The following is a 16,235-nucleotide window of genomic DNA, read 5'->3' on the forward strand; positions in this document are numbered from 1 at the left end:
AGGGCTATACCAGTGTTGTAACTTGAATTGTTGAAAACTTTTAGAAAACTCTGACATAACCTTATATGCACTTCCTTTTATTCACTTTTCCTAATGTTTCAAGAAAGAGAGTAAAAGAGATGGGGCTTCATAGGCACCTTTGTTCCTCTGAGCAGTTTGGATCTTCTCAGGTCTTTCAATCTGTCTATTTTAGAGTTGCCTCTTGCACTGTTTTTGAGTCTGAAATCTTATTTTCTGTTTTAGTCCTTTGTAGTGTCACATTCTAATTTTTAAGTCTTTTACAGAATTTTTATTGTTGTTTGTACTGTGACAGGAATCTACAATCCTGACTCAAGCCCAGAGAGGTTGAGGATTGAATGTTGCACTTTCTGCCTTCTTTTTTTCATATGGCAGTCCTAAGAGTGGAATAAGTTGACTGTTTTGCTTGGTCTAGGGAAAGACACTTCCCTGCTGCGTGTGCAGTACCTTAACATTATGAATAAGGAAAGCACTCTCCTGTCAATATCTGTAACAGTTCAGTGAAAAGCTTTTCTGTTAGTGAAGGAGGGAGGAAACCTTCCCTATCCCTTTGACACACATGCATATACACAAAGAAAAAGCTAGAACAATGTGCATGTGATTTTTTTTTTTTTTCCCAGGAGAATGCTTCAGTGCTAACCTTTTAGTCTGTGCTGAATGAGAGTAATCAGGACATTGATTTGTGTTTTGTCTTGTTTTCCTGTTCTCTTCCATATGCTTTTTTTTTCTTCCTGTATTGTAGACAGGCCCGAGACAGCTTTTGAGAAAGACCCATCCTATGTGCACATAGAGTGATCATTCCTAATTGTTTAGCTTTTCAGATGGCTTTTGGGTTATTTCTATTTATTTGCCATTTGCTGTTTTGCTTGGGCAGATCAAGTTCCAGTCTAGGAATAATGTAGGGCTTTAACCTTGAAGTACTAAACAGGGAGGAATAATATGAGAATAGATTGGCACGTGATATGTTCTTCATTATACTTTCCCTGGCAGATTTCTCCAGAAGCTCTGAGAGGGGACTTTTCAAGCCTAGAAACAGAGACAAAACATCTCCAGTCCCAGTTAAGTGACTGCCTGAAAGAACTGCACCAAAAAGAACTCAGAATTCAGCATTTAAACAGTAAGGTACAAATTACATTTTCTATTCGCAGAGTTTGGGCTGAGGAACGTGAGGAAGAGGGTAGGCTTGAATAAGGCTCAGGGAGCAGGAATAGATCGTTCTGTTTTTGTGGGCGTTCACTGAAGTGAACACAGAATCAGAAATATTAGTTAGAAGAGACCTCTGGAGATGATCTAGTACACCCTTCTGGTGCTCAAAGCAACACTGTCAGGAACATTAGATGAAGTCATCCATGCCCTTCCCTAGCCAAGTGGTGAAAACCACCAAGAACAGATATTCCAGAACCTCTCTCGGTCCTTGTCCAGTGCTGCTCTACAATTTTAATGAAATGTTTTTCTTAATGTCCAGCTTGACTTCTGTAAGCCACCGTCTATGGTCTGTTCTTATATTTTCTGCCACTACCAAAAAGAGTTTCAATCTGCCTGCTTTATGACTCCCTTTAAGGTAACTGTAAAATACTGTAAAATCACCCTTAAGACTCCTTTTACCAGGATAAAGCAGCTCAGCTCTCACAGGCATCATGTGCTTCAATCCTTTGACTATCACTGTAGCCTTTTTCTGGACTCTCTCTGTCCATTTTGAAACTGGGTCCCAAAACTAATCACCGTATTCCAGGTACAGTCTTACTGTTACCAAACAGATCAGGTAGTAGCATTCCTCAGTCTGCTGGCCTTGCTTCTCCTAATGTAACCCAGGATACAATTTTCCTTGTCCACAATGAGAGTGTCCTCTTGACTTGTATTCAGCTGGGCAGCTGCTGTAATTCCCGTCCTTCACAGCAGAGCTGTTGCCTTGACAGTCTCTTCCCATCCTGTATTGATGCGTGGGTTTTGCCTCAGGAGCAGAAGTTTGCACTTCCCTTTATTGAACTAAAGATTTCTGTTGGTACAAGGTCCCTCTAGATTGAAGTTTCAGTCTTTGTTATGTCAGCCAATCCCACAAATTCAATATTGCCTGCAAATTTCCTGATGCTATACTGTGTCAATTTATGTTGCTGTCAGTACTTAGCAGTATGTACCTCAGGCAGGCCAGAGGAGTATTCTGTCCATTGCTGTCTGTCAAGCCATTGACCACTACCTTTGAGTCCAGCCAATTTTGGGCCTATGTAGCAATTCATTTGTCCAACTGATAGCTAGATGAAGGGTTGGGGGGGAGGAAGGGGAGAGGGAGTGAAGGGAAGCAGGGGAAGGAGGAAGAGTGAGAAAGGCAGCAATAAAGCTTCCATAGGTTTGTCGGCAATAAAATGATGATTAGGGAAACTGCGGGCCCTCTCCAGAAGGAAACAGGAGACCTAGTTATCCAGCATACAGAGAAGGCTGAGGTACTCAATGACTTTTTTGCCTGTCTTCACTGGCAAGTCCCCAAGTTGCAGAAAGTAAAAGTATGCTGGAAACTTTAGCCACAAGCTACTGTTGGAGATTATCACTGGTCTATGAACCTTAGAAATGTACAATGTGGTAATACCTATGTTCCCATTAGAATTATTAGCCTCAGTTACACAGAAAATTTCACTTTCACAAAAACGTTTGAGTTCTTTACTCAACAGTTGTCTTCTCTTCTCAGCTCTCTCAGGTATTTGAGGAGAAAAATGCCCTCTCCCTCCAGCTGCGTGGTAGCAGTCGAAACATCTGTGATAGTCACCAGCACTACAATGAGGTTCTGAACCGCTGCTTGGTGCTTGAAAGGCAGCTCCAGGAGCTGCAGTCTGCAGACAAGAGCATGGTAAGGGTCTTCCTCTGGGTGCAAGAGAGTGCAAAACTTACTGCAGATGGCTCCACTAAGCGTGCAGCATTGTAGCTAGTTTCTATCTTCTTCCAGTGCCCTATGCCATATATTCATGCTTTCTCTCAGGAGTCTTTTACAACAGATGCTGCTCCTGGAGCACCCCAAGAAAAGAATGAGCCTGGAGGGAGTTACACACCTGAACTACAGGAGTTGCAGCTGAGGTAAAGAAAGCCTAAGAAACTGGGGGGCCAGGAGGAGTGTTAGTCCTGACGGAGATCTTCAGGCTGGGAAGAGCACAGTTGAGTTACACTTTGTCAGAGCTTTCAGCAGCTCATTTCCACACTAGGACTTTGTTGAAGTGGAGGTACTGTCACACATGCTTGACAGCTATATTTAGTTGTTTCTTTGCATAGAACTTCAAACAACGAAGAGACAACATTCAGTAGCAATTCCGGTTCACCATCACCAGCCGAACTACCATCTTTGATTTGACGGGCTGGTTCCTCAGTAACTGCCGAAGTATATTAATTTGGCCTGGTCTCAGTGTTGTTAGTTGTTAGCCTGGTCTCAGTGTTGTTGCGAGTGTGTCTGGAATTGAAACCTAGCACATGATTCACTGTGCCCTTTCAAAACAGTTAGCAGAAGGTGGGGTCATGGATGACAAAGCCAAGAAGCTCATTCCAGATGTGACACAGAATCTTTAAGAGGCTTATATTCTCACTCTTGATTTCCAAATAATTTAAATATATTCATGAAAAATACCCATCTTCTTTGTAAGTGGAAGGGAGTTGGAATCTGTTCACATACTGCATTATTGAATAGAAACAGAATAGTCTGTGAATTAGCCCATTTTTTCACATGTGCTTGGTTATTTTCTGACAGGTTGTCTGAAACTGAAAATTTACACAGCAGCACAAAGCAAGATCTGAGGTATTTAGAGGAGCAACTGGAGGAAGAACGGGACCGTCGTCTTGCTGTAGAGGAAGCACTCTCTGCAGCACAGGATCAGATCAGGAGGTGAGGGAGCTTGACCAAATGGGCAGTATTACCATAAGAGTATGGTGATCATAGCTCTTTGTTCATTTCTGCACTTCATTACATTCATATGTTCAACATGACATTCAACAATATTTTAATGTATTTAATAACGTGACAGGTATAACAGATTTGGGATTGTCATTAATAAATTCACTTACTGCAATAGTGCTAATATATGATAATAGCGCCAGCAAAATTCTATCCCGTTTATTCCTCAACAAAGGGTAAAGGCACAAAGCTTACCAAGAAGGTGTCCCTGTCTTGGTGGAGGAGAAAGGTCACATCCTCTTCTACGTTTAGAATTTCTTCTTCCCCCCCCCAACCCCCCAGCTCTTCACTCTAACTTCATCTTCTCATTTTTTTTCTTTTTTCTTCTCCTATATATGTACACTAACTCCTAACACTCTTTTATATCCTAACCTTATCTATCATCTCTTCCCTCCCTGGGGTGACGTTTAGCATGATCTGGGTGAAGTGTTGAGTACTATAATCGTACATGTTTAGCATGTACTTCTTTAAGCTCATTATCATATTCAGCGATGTGAATTTTAATATTAATGTTACACATAATGAAGCAAAAGGTTACATTCATGCACAGTGGCCCTTAAGATTCTGCTCTGCTGCCAAAACAGGGCTGTCCCACCAACACAAAACTCCCTCCTTCAGCAACCTCTCATCAAGCTTGCGGACCTCCAACCACGAAGTTTGTATAAGAGATAAACTAGAACAAGATGCTCAATTCCTCTTTGCCCATGGCTTGTGCTTCTCAGAACAAGTATGACTGTTCTCTACACTGTTGGACATTGAAATGACTATACCATGTCTATCCTTCAACTGTAGACAAAGACTGAATGAGACAACTGAGTGAAAACTCATGTAAGACAAATTCTGACTAGGAATGCCAATTTTCTTAATGAATTATATTAACTATTGGAAAATATAATTTGGATATGAGAATTGGATGAAGACAAAAAAGGAGTTTTCAGGTATTTCATAGAATCATAGAAAGGTTTGGGTTGGAAGGAACCTTAAAGATCACCTAGTTCCAAACCCCCTGCCATGCACTGGGATGCCACCCCCTAGATCAAGCTGTCCAGGGCCTTGTCCAGCCTGGTCTTGAACACCACCAGGGATGGGGCATCCACAGCTTATCTTGGGCAACCTTTTCCAGTGCCTCACCACCCTCTGAGTGAAGAATTTCCTCTTAACATCTAATCTAAATCTCCCTTCTTTTAGTTTTGAGCTATTCCCCCTTATTCTGTCATTGTATGCCTAAGCAAATAGTTGTTCTCCATCTTTTTTTGTAAGCCCCCTTTAAGTATTGAAAAGCTGCAGTGAGGTCTCCCCAGAGCCCAGGATGCAGCTGGCCTTATAGGCTGCAAGCATGCACTGCTGGCTCATGTCAAGCTTTTCATCCATCAGAACCCCCAAGTCCTTCTCTGCAGGGCTGCTCTCAATGAGTTCTCCCAGTCTGTACTCATGTCTGGGATTGCTCCACGTACAAGTGCAGCACCTTGCATTTAGACTTGTTGAACCACATTAGGTTCACATGGGCCCACTTCTTTAGCTTGTCCAGGTGCCTTTGGATGGCATCCCTTCCTTTTATTATATAAACTGCAACACTCAGCTTTGCGTCATCTGCAAACTTGCTGAGGGTGCACTTGATCCCCCTGTCTATGTCACTGATAAAGATATTAAACAGTACTGGTCTCAAGACAGACCCCTGAGGGAGTCACCAGCTTCCATCTGGACATAGAGCCATTGACCACAACTATCTGGGTGTGGCTTTCAAGCCAATTCTTTATCCACTGAATGGTCCACCCTTCAAATCCATATCTCTCTTCAGTTTAGAGATCAGGATGTCGTGTGTGACCATGTCAAAGGCCTTACAGAAGCCTGGGTAGATGACATCGGTCAGTCTTCCCTTGTCAACTGATGCAGTCACTCCATCATAGAAGGCCACCAGATTGATCAGGCACAATTTGCCCTTTATGAAGCCATGCTGGCTGTCTTGGATCACCTCCTTTTCCTTCATGTGCCTTGACATTGCCTCCAGGAGGATTTCGTTCCATGATCTTCCCAGGCACAGAGGTGAAGTTTGCCAGTGTGTAGTTCCTAGAGTCCCACTTTCTACTCTTTTTAAAAATGGAAGTGTTGTTTCCCTTTTCCAGTCACCAGGGACTTCACCTGACTGACAGGACTTTTCAAATATGGAGATGGACAGAGGCTTGGCAACTATATCAGTCAGTTCCCTCAAGACTCTGGAATGCATGTCATCGGGACCCATGGACTTGTAGCTGTTCAGTTACATCAGGCGGTCTCAAATCTGCTCTTTGTTTACAGTGAGAGGGACTTTGCTCCCTAAGCCCTCATCTACAGATTCAGAGAAATGAAAGATGTGGGAAGCCTGGCTGGAGGTGAAGACTGAGGCAAAGAAGTTGTTGAGTACCTCAACCTTCTCCATGCCTGTCATTATCAGTGTTGTTGTTGTTGTTGTTGGTTGGTTTTTGGTTGTTTGTTGTTTTTTTTTTTACCTTCTTGTTTATCAGAGGGGGAACATTCTCCTTGGCCTTTCTTTTCTGGCCAATGTACCTATAGAATCCCATCTTGTTATTTTTTGCATACCTTGCCAAGCTCATTTCCATCTGTGCATTGGCTTTCCTTACCCCATCCCTGCCCATCGGGACAGCATCCCTGTACTCTTCCAGGACACGTGTCCCTGCTTCTAGTGCCTGTGCATTTCTTTCTTCCACTTCAGTTTGACCCGCAGGTCTTTGCACAGCCATCCCAGTTTCTGTCCTTCCTGCCTGCTTTCTTACACAGAATCACAGAATGGTTGAAGTTGGAAGGGACCTCTGGAGATCATCTGGTCCAACCCCACTGCCAAGCAGGGTCACCTACCATGTGTTGCACAGGATCGCATCCAGGTGGGTTTTGAATATCTCCAAAGAAGGAGACTCTGGGCAACCTGTTCCAGTGCTCTGTCACCCTTACAGTAAAAAATGTTTTCTCATATTCAGCCAGAACTTCCCATGTTTCAGTTTGTGCCTGTTGCCTTTTGTCCTGTCACTGGGTACCACTAAAAGGAGTCCGGCCCTATCCTCTTGACTCCCACCCTTCAGATACTTGTACACATTGATAATATCCCCTCTCAGTCTTCTCTTCTCCATGCTAAACAAACCCAGCTCTCTCAGCCTCTCCTCATATGAGAGATGCTCCAGTCCCCTCATCATCTTCACAGCCCTCTGCTGGACTTGTTCCAGGAACTCCGTGTCCCTTTTGTACCGGGAGCCCAGAACTGGGCACAGTACTCCAGGTGAGACCTCACCAGGGCTCAGTAGAGGGGCAGGATCACCTCCCTCGACCTGCTGGCAACACTCTTCCTAATACACCCCAGGATACCATTGGCCTTCTTGGCCACAAGGACACAATGCTGGCTCATGGTAAATCTGCTATCCACCAGGAATCCAAGGTCCTTCTCCACAGGGCTGCTTTCCAGCAGGTTAGTTCCCAACCTGTACTGGTGCATGGGGCTATTCTGCCGTAGGTGCAGGACCCTGCATTTGCCTTTGTTGAACTTCATGAGATTCCTCGCTGCTGAACTCTCCAGCCTGTCCAGGTCCCTCTGAATGGCAGCACAGCCCTCTGGTGTATCAGCCACTCCTCCCAGTTTTGTGTCATCCACAAACTTGCTGAGGGTGCACTCTATTCCATATCCAGGTCACTGGTGAATAAGTTGAGCAGGACTGGACCCAGTACAGACCCCTGGGGGACACCACTAGCTACAGGCCTCCAACTAGACTCAGCACCACTGATCATAACCCTCTGAGCTCTGCCATCCAGCCAGTTCTCAATCCACCTCACCGTTCACGCATCCACCCCACACTTCCTGAGCTTGCCTATGAGTATGTTGTGGGAGACAGTGTTGAAAGCCTTACTGAAGTCAAGGTAGACAACATCCACTGCTCTGCCATTGTCCACCTAGCTAGTCTTTCCAGCATAGAAAGCTATCAGGTTGATCAAGCATGATTTCCCCTTGGTGAACCCATGCTGACTACTCTTGATCACCTTCTCCTCCATGTGCTTGGAGATGACCTCCAGGATGAGTAATTCCATCACCTTTCCAGGGATGGAGGTGAGGCTGACTGGCCTGTAGTTTCTTGCCCTTTTTGAAGACTGGGGTCACATGGACTTTCTTTCAGTCCTCAAGCACCTCTCAATGACTTTTCAAAGGTGATGGACAGTGGGCTAGCAATAACATCCGTGAGCTCCCTCACCACTCACGGATGCATCCCATCTGTGCCCCTGGATTTGTGGGTGTCAAGTTTGCCTTAGAGATCTCTGACCTGATCCTCTTTGACTAAGGGAAAGACCTTATTTCTCCAGACTTCCTCCCTTGTCTCTGGGGCCAGAGATTCCTGAGGGCTGGTCTTAAAAATGAGGACATTCAGCAACAAAGGCATTCAGTAATTCTGCCTTCTCTGTATCCTTTGTCACCAGGGCACCCACCTCGTTAAGCAGCAGGCCCACATTTTTCTTAGTCTTCCTTCTGCTATTAATATATTTGAAAAAGCCCTTCTTGTTGTCCTTGGCACCCCTTGCCAGATTTAACTCCAAATGGGCCTTGGCCTTCCTTGTTGCATCCCTGAATCCTCTGACAGTGTCCCTATATTCTTCCCAAGTGGCCTGTCCCATTTTCTACATTCTCTATATATCCTTCTTCCATTTGAGTCCTTCCAGGAGCTCCTTGCTCATCCAAGCAGGTCTCCTGCCCCCTTTGCTTGCCTTTTTGCTCATAGGAATACATAGTTCTTGAGCTTGGAAGAAGTGATGCTTGAATACTCACCAGCTCTCTTGGACCTTCTGACTCATGGGATTCCTCCAAGTAGGTCCCTGAAGAGGCCAGTTAGCTCTCCTGAAGTCCACGATTGTAATACTATTTCTTGCCCAGCTTCCTTCTCGCAAGACCCTGAACTCTGCTATCTCATGGTCACTGTAGCCAAGGCTGCCCCCAACCTTCACATCTCCAACAAGCTCTTCTCTGTTTGTAAGCACAGTATTCAGCAGCACACCACTCCTCGTTGGCTCCTCGACCACCTGCATCAAAAAGTTACCATCAGTGCTCTGCAGGAACTTCCTGGACTGTTTGTGCCTCGCTGCATGGTCTTTTATACATACAGGGGGATGGAGAGTTCTTGTTCTCTGATAAAAACATCCTTAAAGAGTTGCCAGCTCTGTTCAGCTCTTTTGTCCCTAAGGACAGTGTTCCAGGGGATCTCGTCCACTAGATCTTTAAACAGCTCAAAGTTTGCTCTTCAGAGATTCAGGGTTCTGACTTTGCTCTTCTCCCAGGCCCATATTCCTCAAGATCACAAACTCAACCAGGGCATGGTCACTGCAGCCCAGACTGCCTCCAATGTTAACCTTTTCAATGAGTCCATTTGCATTGATGAGCACCAGGTCCAGTAACGCTTCTCTTCTGGTTGATTTGTCTAATGCATCGACCAGGAAGTTATCCTCAACGCACTCTAGGAATCTTCTGGATTACTTACAGCCTGCTATGTAGCTTTTCCAGCAGACATCTGAGTGGTTGAAGTCCCCCATCAGGATGAGAGTGTGTGAGCATGATGCTTCTTGTAGGTGAAGCAAGAAGTCCTCATCAACAGGCTCCCCTTGATCAGCTGGCTTGTAGCAGACCCCAACCACAAGGTGCCCTTTATTGGTCTGGTCCTTAACTTTTCCAAATCAATCCATTCCCTAACACAGAGGGCAATACCCAATATTTCCAAGGGTTTTGTCTCTTTAGTAAGCACCTATCTGTCTTGGGCAAAACAATCTTGACTTGATGAATTTCACTGAATTTAAATTTATTGCCAATGAACATAAACTTTGGGTATTGAGAAACAACTAATTTAGGGTAAACACTTCTCCCTACCCCAGGCTCAGCTTCAGCGTAGACACTTCTCCTCCCCCTTTCCTAGTCTCCATGCCTGTTTGCACCTTACATTATACTCATTTCCTTCAGTGAGGCAAAAGGCAGCACAAGAGGTTGGAGTCAGTATGCTATGATTTCTTTCTGCAGTTCCTTGCTTCTTACTTATTTCCTCTGCTCTGCTGTGGGTTCCTCTACTGGCCTATCATGATCCAAAGAGGGAAGGAAACTGCCCAACCCAATGATCGTAACGATCGTAACAGTGAGTTTGTAGGATTCTGTGATACACAAGGACACACAGGCTTTATTCACTAAGAATTTGTATTTATTACTAATCAGTGTGAATCACCACTAGCAAGAATGCTATGATTAATCAGGCAAATACAGATGGAATTGTATTTCTGACAAAATTGATTGGTGCCACTGGGGGGAAAAATAAATACGTCCTTCTCTAGTTGGACCTTCCCTTCTGTACTGAAGATGTACTGTTGGTGTTCAAGAAGTGTTTGGAAAATGTTCTTAAGGTGTATGGTTTAACTGTTAGGTTGCCCTGTGTGGAGTCAGGAGTTGGACTCGATGGTCCTCATGGGTCCCTTCCACTTAGGATATTCTGTGATTCTAAGATGAAAGATAGATAACAAGCTATTACAGATATTACCAGGAAGCAAGCATGCATAGGTATAGATATATGCAACAAGTGTCAAGGATGTAGTACCAATTAATAGTAATATCACTTAAGAGTAGTAGAAGTGCAATTTGAGGTAAGAAAATCAGTAATGTAACAGCAGATATGATTTGGGAGTAATTATAGGTTTTACAAAGTTATCAGTATTACTATGACAGTGAAAATACTTATGACAAACCTATCAATACTTTGACAGCAAACAGACTTACGATAGGTTACCCTTATCAATTCTAGACTTACGACAGATTATATACATACATATTCATAGAACTACCAGTACTGAATGCATCAAACAGATCCTAAAAGGGAACAAAGGAAGGGGCTGGTGGTAATGTCAATAAAACAATGTCCAAAAAGACTGACTACCAAACAGGTCAAAAACAAAACAATTCCCCAAAATACGGACAACCCCAAGGGGCCCAGAAAGGGAATAAAGTAACAGAGTCACACTTCAAAGTTGAAGTGTCACCACTTGAGGAGTATTAGGGGGGTTAGGAGTAGACCTGGCCAAGTCACAAAGTTAACCTAAAGTTCCAGCAAAACTTCAACTTGTTTAAGGAGGGAAAAGGGAACAAAGGAAACAAAGAGATGTTTCTCAGAGAGAAAAACTCTGTCTTGGGTGAAAATCAGGCCCATTTTATATTATTGAGACATAAGAAGGAGTAGGACAGCATGCTTACGTAATCAACAGGTGCTGTTAGTAGTGGTCTTCTTGCTGAGAGAGTCAATAAATAAAATTTCTTGTTTCTGCTATTTTCCTTTAAACAAAAACTTATTTCTCACATCGATTCCCACCTTCTCAGATGATAAGTCGTTCTCCTTTTCTTGTTTTGTACTGATCAACGGCGTGGTATCTTCAGGATGCCTCCCCATTATGAGTATTCAGCCACACTTCAAGGATGTTGGTTCCCAGGCTCATTTAATTAGGCCAAGTTCTTGGGCTTGGCTCTCAGGTTGTCAGACCTTTTGTTACTACAGTCAGGTTACCCCCATAACTGCTCCCATCATGGCTGCAGGCTATTTAGGGGAACACCAGCTCCAGTGTAGCTTCCTCCATAGGCCACAGTCCCTTTGGGGATGTAGCTACTCCAGCATGTCTTATCTTTGAGACACAGTCCTAGACATGCTTTCTCCAGCATGGAGTGTCTCCTTACAAGAGTGAATCTCCATCTGTGTTGCCCAGAATGTTCCTTTCCACATACCACCTCATGTATCTTCTTCTGTGCCCACATGTGTGTCTTCCTTCTGCCCCTATGAGCTACCACCCTTTCTTTAAATAAGCAAATGCACGATATGTTCCTCTGATGTTTTGGCATGCAGTGAGGTGTCATCATCCATTGCCAAGCTAGATGAAAACATCTGTCAATGACACAGGGCAATTCATGGCTTCCTACCACACAGTCTCCCCCTGCAGCTCCCTGTTACCAAAACCTTGCCGTTTATGCCCACTTTATCCCAGGTTACTTGACAGGTACCATTACAGTCAGTAGAGAAAAGGAGTCTGACATAGACTAGATGTTAAAATTTGACGGTGCTGCTTGTGCATTTCATCCTTTAATAGTATCTTACCAGTCTTGAAGATATGTTACTGGGAAATAGTTAGCAAGAACCAGCACTGTTGGGACCTGAGCTGGCTTCCAAAATATTTTCATGGAATTTAAGATAATTAAATCATATGCCCTGTCTTCTTTCAAATCACATGCTATTAAATTTCACTTAAAAGCCCCCATGCACAACACAGACACCTCAGTTAAGTTAGAGATTGAAATTCCTGAAGAGGAAAAGCAGCACCAAAAAAGAAATCAAGAGTTCTGAATTTATAGGACATAAATTAGGAGAGAAAGGACTTCACTGCCAACAAGTGAACTTCCCTCTACTGGTGAGGAATGGTAATCATGCAATATGGAAATTTTCAATTTTTCTCTGACTTTGGACACAGAAAGAGGCTACACTGAGCAAGTATAACGATTATGGATTAACAATATGCCAACTCTGTTACGTTTTCACTAGCCTACAGAAAATCTGGCAATAATTTAATTTTGAAACCATATTTAACAAAATGAAAGAGGACTGTTGCTACTTGGATCACCCAGTCCTTCTACTCATTGATTTAATGTTTGTTTGTTTGTTTTTGTGGCAGGTTGCAGTCGAGTGAGTGGACATCTTCCTTAAGTGGTAGCATTGATATGACTCCAGGTCATGAGCATTCCTTGCTGATTGACTCCACGGATAATAATTTCAGCAAAGTAAGAATTTTCATTCACAGCTCTCGATGACGTGAGCCCTGGCTGATGTAAGAAAATGTGAACTGAAAACTCTGAATCAATAGCAGCTAAATCCTTCTGTAGGCATATTTAGGTCTGTAAAGGTCTGGTGGGTTTCTGCTCTTGGCTTGCTCTGCTTTCCATGCCAAAAGCCACATGCTGTTCTAATTGTTTTTCTGCTACAATCTGCAGAAACAGAGTAAATTTCAGAAGCCACTGAAATGTAGAACAGCATTGTTTGTGCCCAGGATCTGGTCCCAGGTTCCTTGTGGCATAGTCAAGGCCCCAATGGTGAGCAACAGGCAAAGTCTGTGCAAACATCTTACATACGAAGTATACATGTTACTGGCCCAGCATCTGCAATGTCTGGAGAGCCTGACCTTTTATTTAGCAACCATCTCAGTTTTCCCTCAGTCACGATCTTTCAGCCTGTGTCAGGCTGGGATCCAAAGTGGAGAGATGCTTTTTCACTGTACTGAATAAGAGTCTGACAGCCACTTGTCCTGTTTTGCTAAGGAATAAACCCTGCTGAAGAGCTTGGCCTCTTATCTCTTCAGCATTTGGGGGTGCTGCTCCCAAGAGCAGCATCACTGGAAGTAGGGCAAGAGCCACAACTGGATGGAACCCTCTGCTAATGCTGGAGGTTTGTCACTAGAATAGACAGTTTTCTCTTTGTTATGGAAATTTGCCAGTAGATGTTACATTGTCTGAGGATTCCTTGAAGGCCCCTGTAGTATAAGATCACCATAGGGCAGCGCATTCAACAGGATCCAAAGTCCTTTCAGCTGCAAGGATGAAAGATCTCATCAAATAAATAACCATTTTCTTCTTCTAGCCCAGAGGATGGGTGAATCAGGATTCCTAATAGTTTGAGTCTCTAGCAGAAAAGTACCATTGATCAGTTTGTCTGTATTTCACTGGGAGGGGCTAGGAATTTGTAGAGAACAAATGTTAGGGGGAAACATTCTGCATTCTGTTGTCCTTTCTCATTCGAAATTGGAGAGAGCTAGTTCATGAGAAATCTGAAGAGAGCAGGTTTTCTGGGGAAAACCTGAAAATGGGAAAGGGGAGTATTTCAGTGAGGATTGGCTCTAGAGGTCGAATCTGACATTGGAATGGGTTTGGGAAAATTTGTGCTTATTTAGCTTAAACAATCTTATATTTGTGATATGGAGAACTTTTGGTGAAGGTTGCTAGGGACTTAGCCATTCCTAACACTGATTGGTCTCTCTTTTTCTCTTCCAGACTCGGAATATTGTTGGACTACGACGCTTGTTATGCTCTCTCTTCCGTTCCCGGACCCACTTGCCTTTGCTAGTGGCCATGTATCTGCTTGCTCTTCATGCCCTGCTCTTCCTGTGCTTTACAGGCCACCTATGAACAGAACAACAGCCTTTTCTTGAGCCACAGCCCTCTGTGTAATCCCTGAGCCTGTACTCCCTATCCACCAGGTAGCTGTAACCAGCACACCTCCCAGCTGCCTTCCCTTTCCAAATCAGCCCTTAAGGGGCAGCACCACCCAGCAACCTGAACACAAGTTGCTTGCTATCTGAATATGCAGCAGCCAGTGCTGATGCCTGGGGTATGTTTCCAGGACGTCTGTCATTCCATTCAGTGGTTTTAAATGATTGAGCAGTACATTTTCTGAACTGGGGTCCTCAAGCTAACAGTTTAAAGGACAGCATCTGATCCCATACCTGGAGGTAGCATCACTCATTTTATGTAATATCGTGATATGGTAGGAATAAATCAGATATTCATGAATTGCTGCAGTAATTCAATGCTTCTAAGAACTGCAGGATCTTCACCCTCTTAGACTGAATCAGTGAGCTGGGTTGAGAAAACTAGGTACAAGAAAGGAAAGCTTCTTCCCTTTCTTTCGTACCCTATTTCATGCTCCACAGCTCAGTGCTATTTGAAATGTATGTCCTAACGAGTTTGTGGACACTTTCAGGAATATGAATTTCAAAATCATGCTTCCTGCTCAGTTGCATTGCCTGTTGAAATAGGGACAAAATTAGTATGTTTGGACCTACTGAGCAATCCATTTAAAAACAGTTGTATGTCTGCTCTGACAAGCTTGTAAAATAATTTCAGAAATGTAATTATTGAAGAGGAATAGGAGGAAGAAACTGTTTAGCTCCAAGTTAATAACCTTGCTGCTTATAGCATTTGTGCACCTCTTACTGAAGAGAGAAAGTGCTTGCATACTTCTTGAAAAGAGAGCAGCCGTGCTCTTGCATTCTGCTCCACTGTACCGTTGTCACAAGATTAAACCTGTACAGGCTGTGTTGAAGGGTTCCATAATGTGGTATGTGGGTCCAAATCAAATGCAGAAGAACTTGAACTATAACTGTTCCCCTTGTGCTGGGGAATGGAACAGAGTTCTGAGGCCTTTGGCATCGTTGCTTTAAGAAAAGCTTGTAGAATGCTAATTGTGATCATTGGACTTGTTTGACTAAAGCAAACTGATGTAAATGGACTTGATCAAATAGGATACATGAAAAGCTGTGTTTTTCTAAAGAACTCCTGAAAATGTCCTGGAGTTGAGACAGTGCCCTCTTCCAAAGGGAGAATGTTGAATGCAAAGAAGATAGTGCTAGTCCAGTTTCTTGTCAAAGACCAAGCCATCGCTCTGTTCAGAGTACTTGGCAGAAGGATTCTATCTGCCTTTTGCTGGACTATTCATGTTTGCATTTTTTCACATGGGAAAGAGAGAGTCCTTTTGATATTGCTGGTAACCTAAGAGTCTCTAGGCACTGAATAAAACCTGTTTGAGGATGGATTGAATTCATCATTGTAGCTAAAATAATTAGATCTCTGGCAGAACACTGGCACAAAATAGCCATTAGTGCACTATCCTTGATGATTTGTGTGAATTTCCTCAACTGCATAAAATTCTGCGACCAAATACTTTGCCTATAGCTTCCTGGGGCATGTGCTCCTGTACATAATAAAGATTATTTTCAGATGGAAGTCGTGTAACGTTGTCATGTATATGTCAGAGGTCTCTTGAAGGTGTAGTGCTGCTATAGAATGCCTTTTACAGGACCACCATGGAACTGTATGTCATTTTTGTGTGCACTTGCTTGTGTGTTAATTACAGAACATATGTTTCTTCATATTATTTGAACATTCATGAAGATGACCTTTTCTGCTATCTCACTTATCAGCCTTTTTCCACTTTAGCTGTAATGACCAAAGAAGGAAAGAGCAATTTAGTTTTGAAAGCAATTCAAATAAAACTGAAGGTCTGCTTGGGTTTACTTCTATTTATGCTTACATAGATTTAACTGAACTGTGCATCCTGTTAGAGTTGTACAACCCCCAAGAAAGTCAGGGGCATTAGCACCAGCAAGATGGAAATATGCCACTAACTTAGGTGGGACTCAGTTAAAACATACTGTTCTTTTTCAGCTTTGTAGCCAAAGACAGGTACATTTGTTCATATTCACT

General features: G+C 43.3%; 1 protein-coding gene across 8 annotated transcripts in view; it reads left to right on the forward strand.

Moving 5' to 3' along the window:
- Positions 1 to 15,752, forward strand: part of GOLGB1 (golgin B1) — a 72,475-nt gene extending 56,723 nt beyond the window's left edge. For all 8 annotated transcript variants that reach the window (XM_080563910.1, XM_080563908.1, XM_080563913.1 and 5 more), the window contains 6 exons: positions 1,009 to 1,140; positions 2,699 to 2,857; positions 2,987 to 3,081; positions 3,743 to 3,877; positions 12,656 to 12,761; positions 14,025 to 15,752. In XM_080563910.1, the coding sequence (XP_080420036.1) occupies positions 1,009 to 1,140; positions 2,699 to 2,857; positions 2,987 to 3,081; positions 3,743 to 3,877; positions 12,656 to 12,761; positions 14,025 to 14,159 (762 nt within the window). In that variant the 3' untranslated portion in view covers positions 14,160 to 15,752. The remainder of the gene's footprint in view (positions 1 to 1,008; positions 1,141 to 2,698; positions 2,858 to 2,986; positions 3,082 to 3,742; positions 3,878 to 12,655; positions 12,762 to 14,024) is intronic.
- Positions 15,753 to 16,235: the final 483 nt, after the last annotated feature.

Source organism: Anser brachyrhynchus (genome assembly GCF_964034855.1).
Source record: "Anser brachyrhynchus genome assembly, chromosome: 1".
NCBI lineage: Eukaryota > Metazoa > Chordata > Aves > Anseriformes > Anatidae > Anser > Anser brachyrhynchus.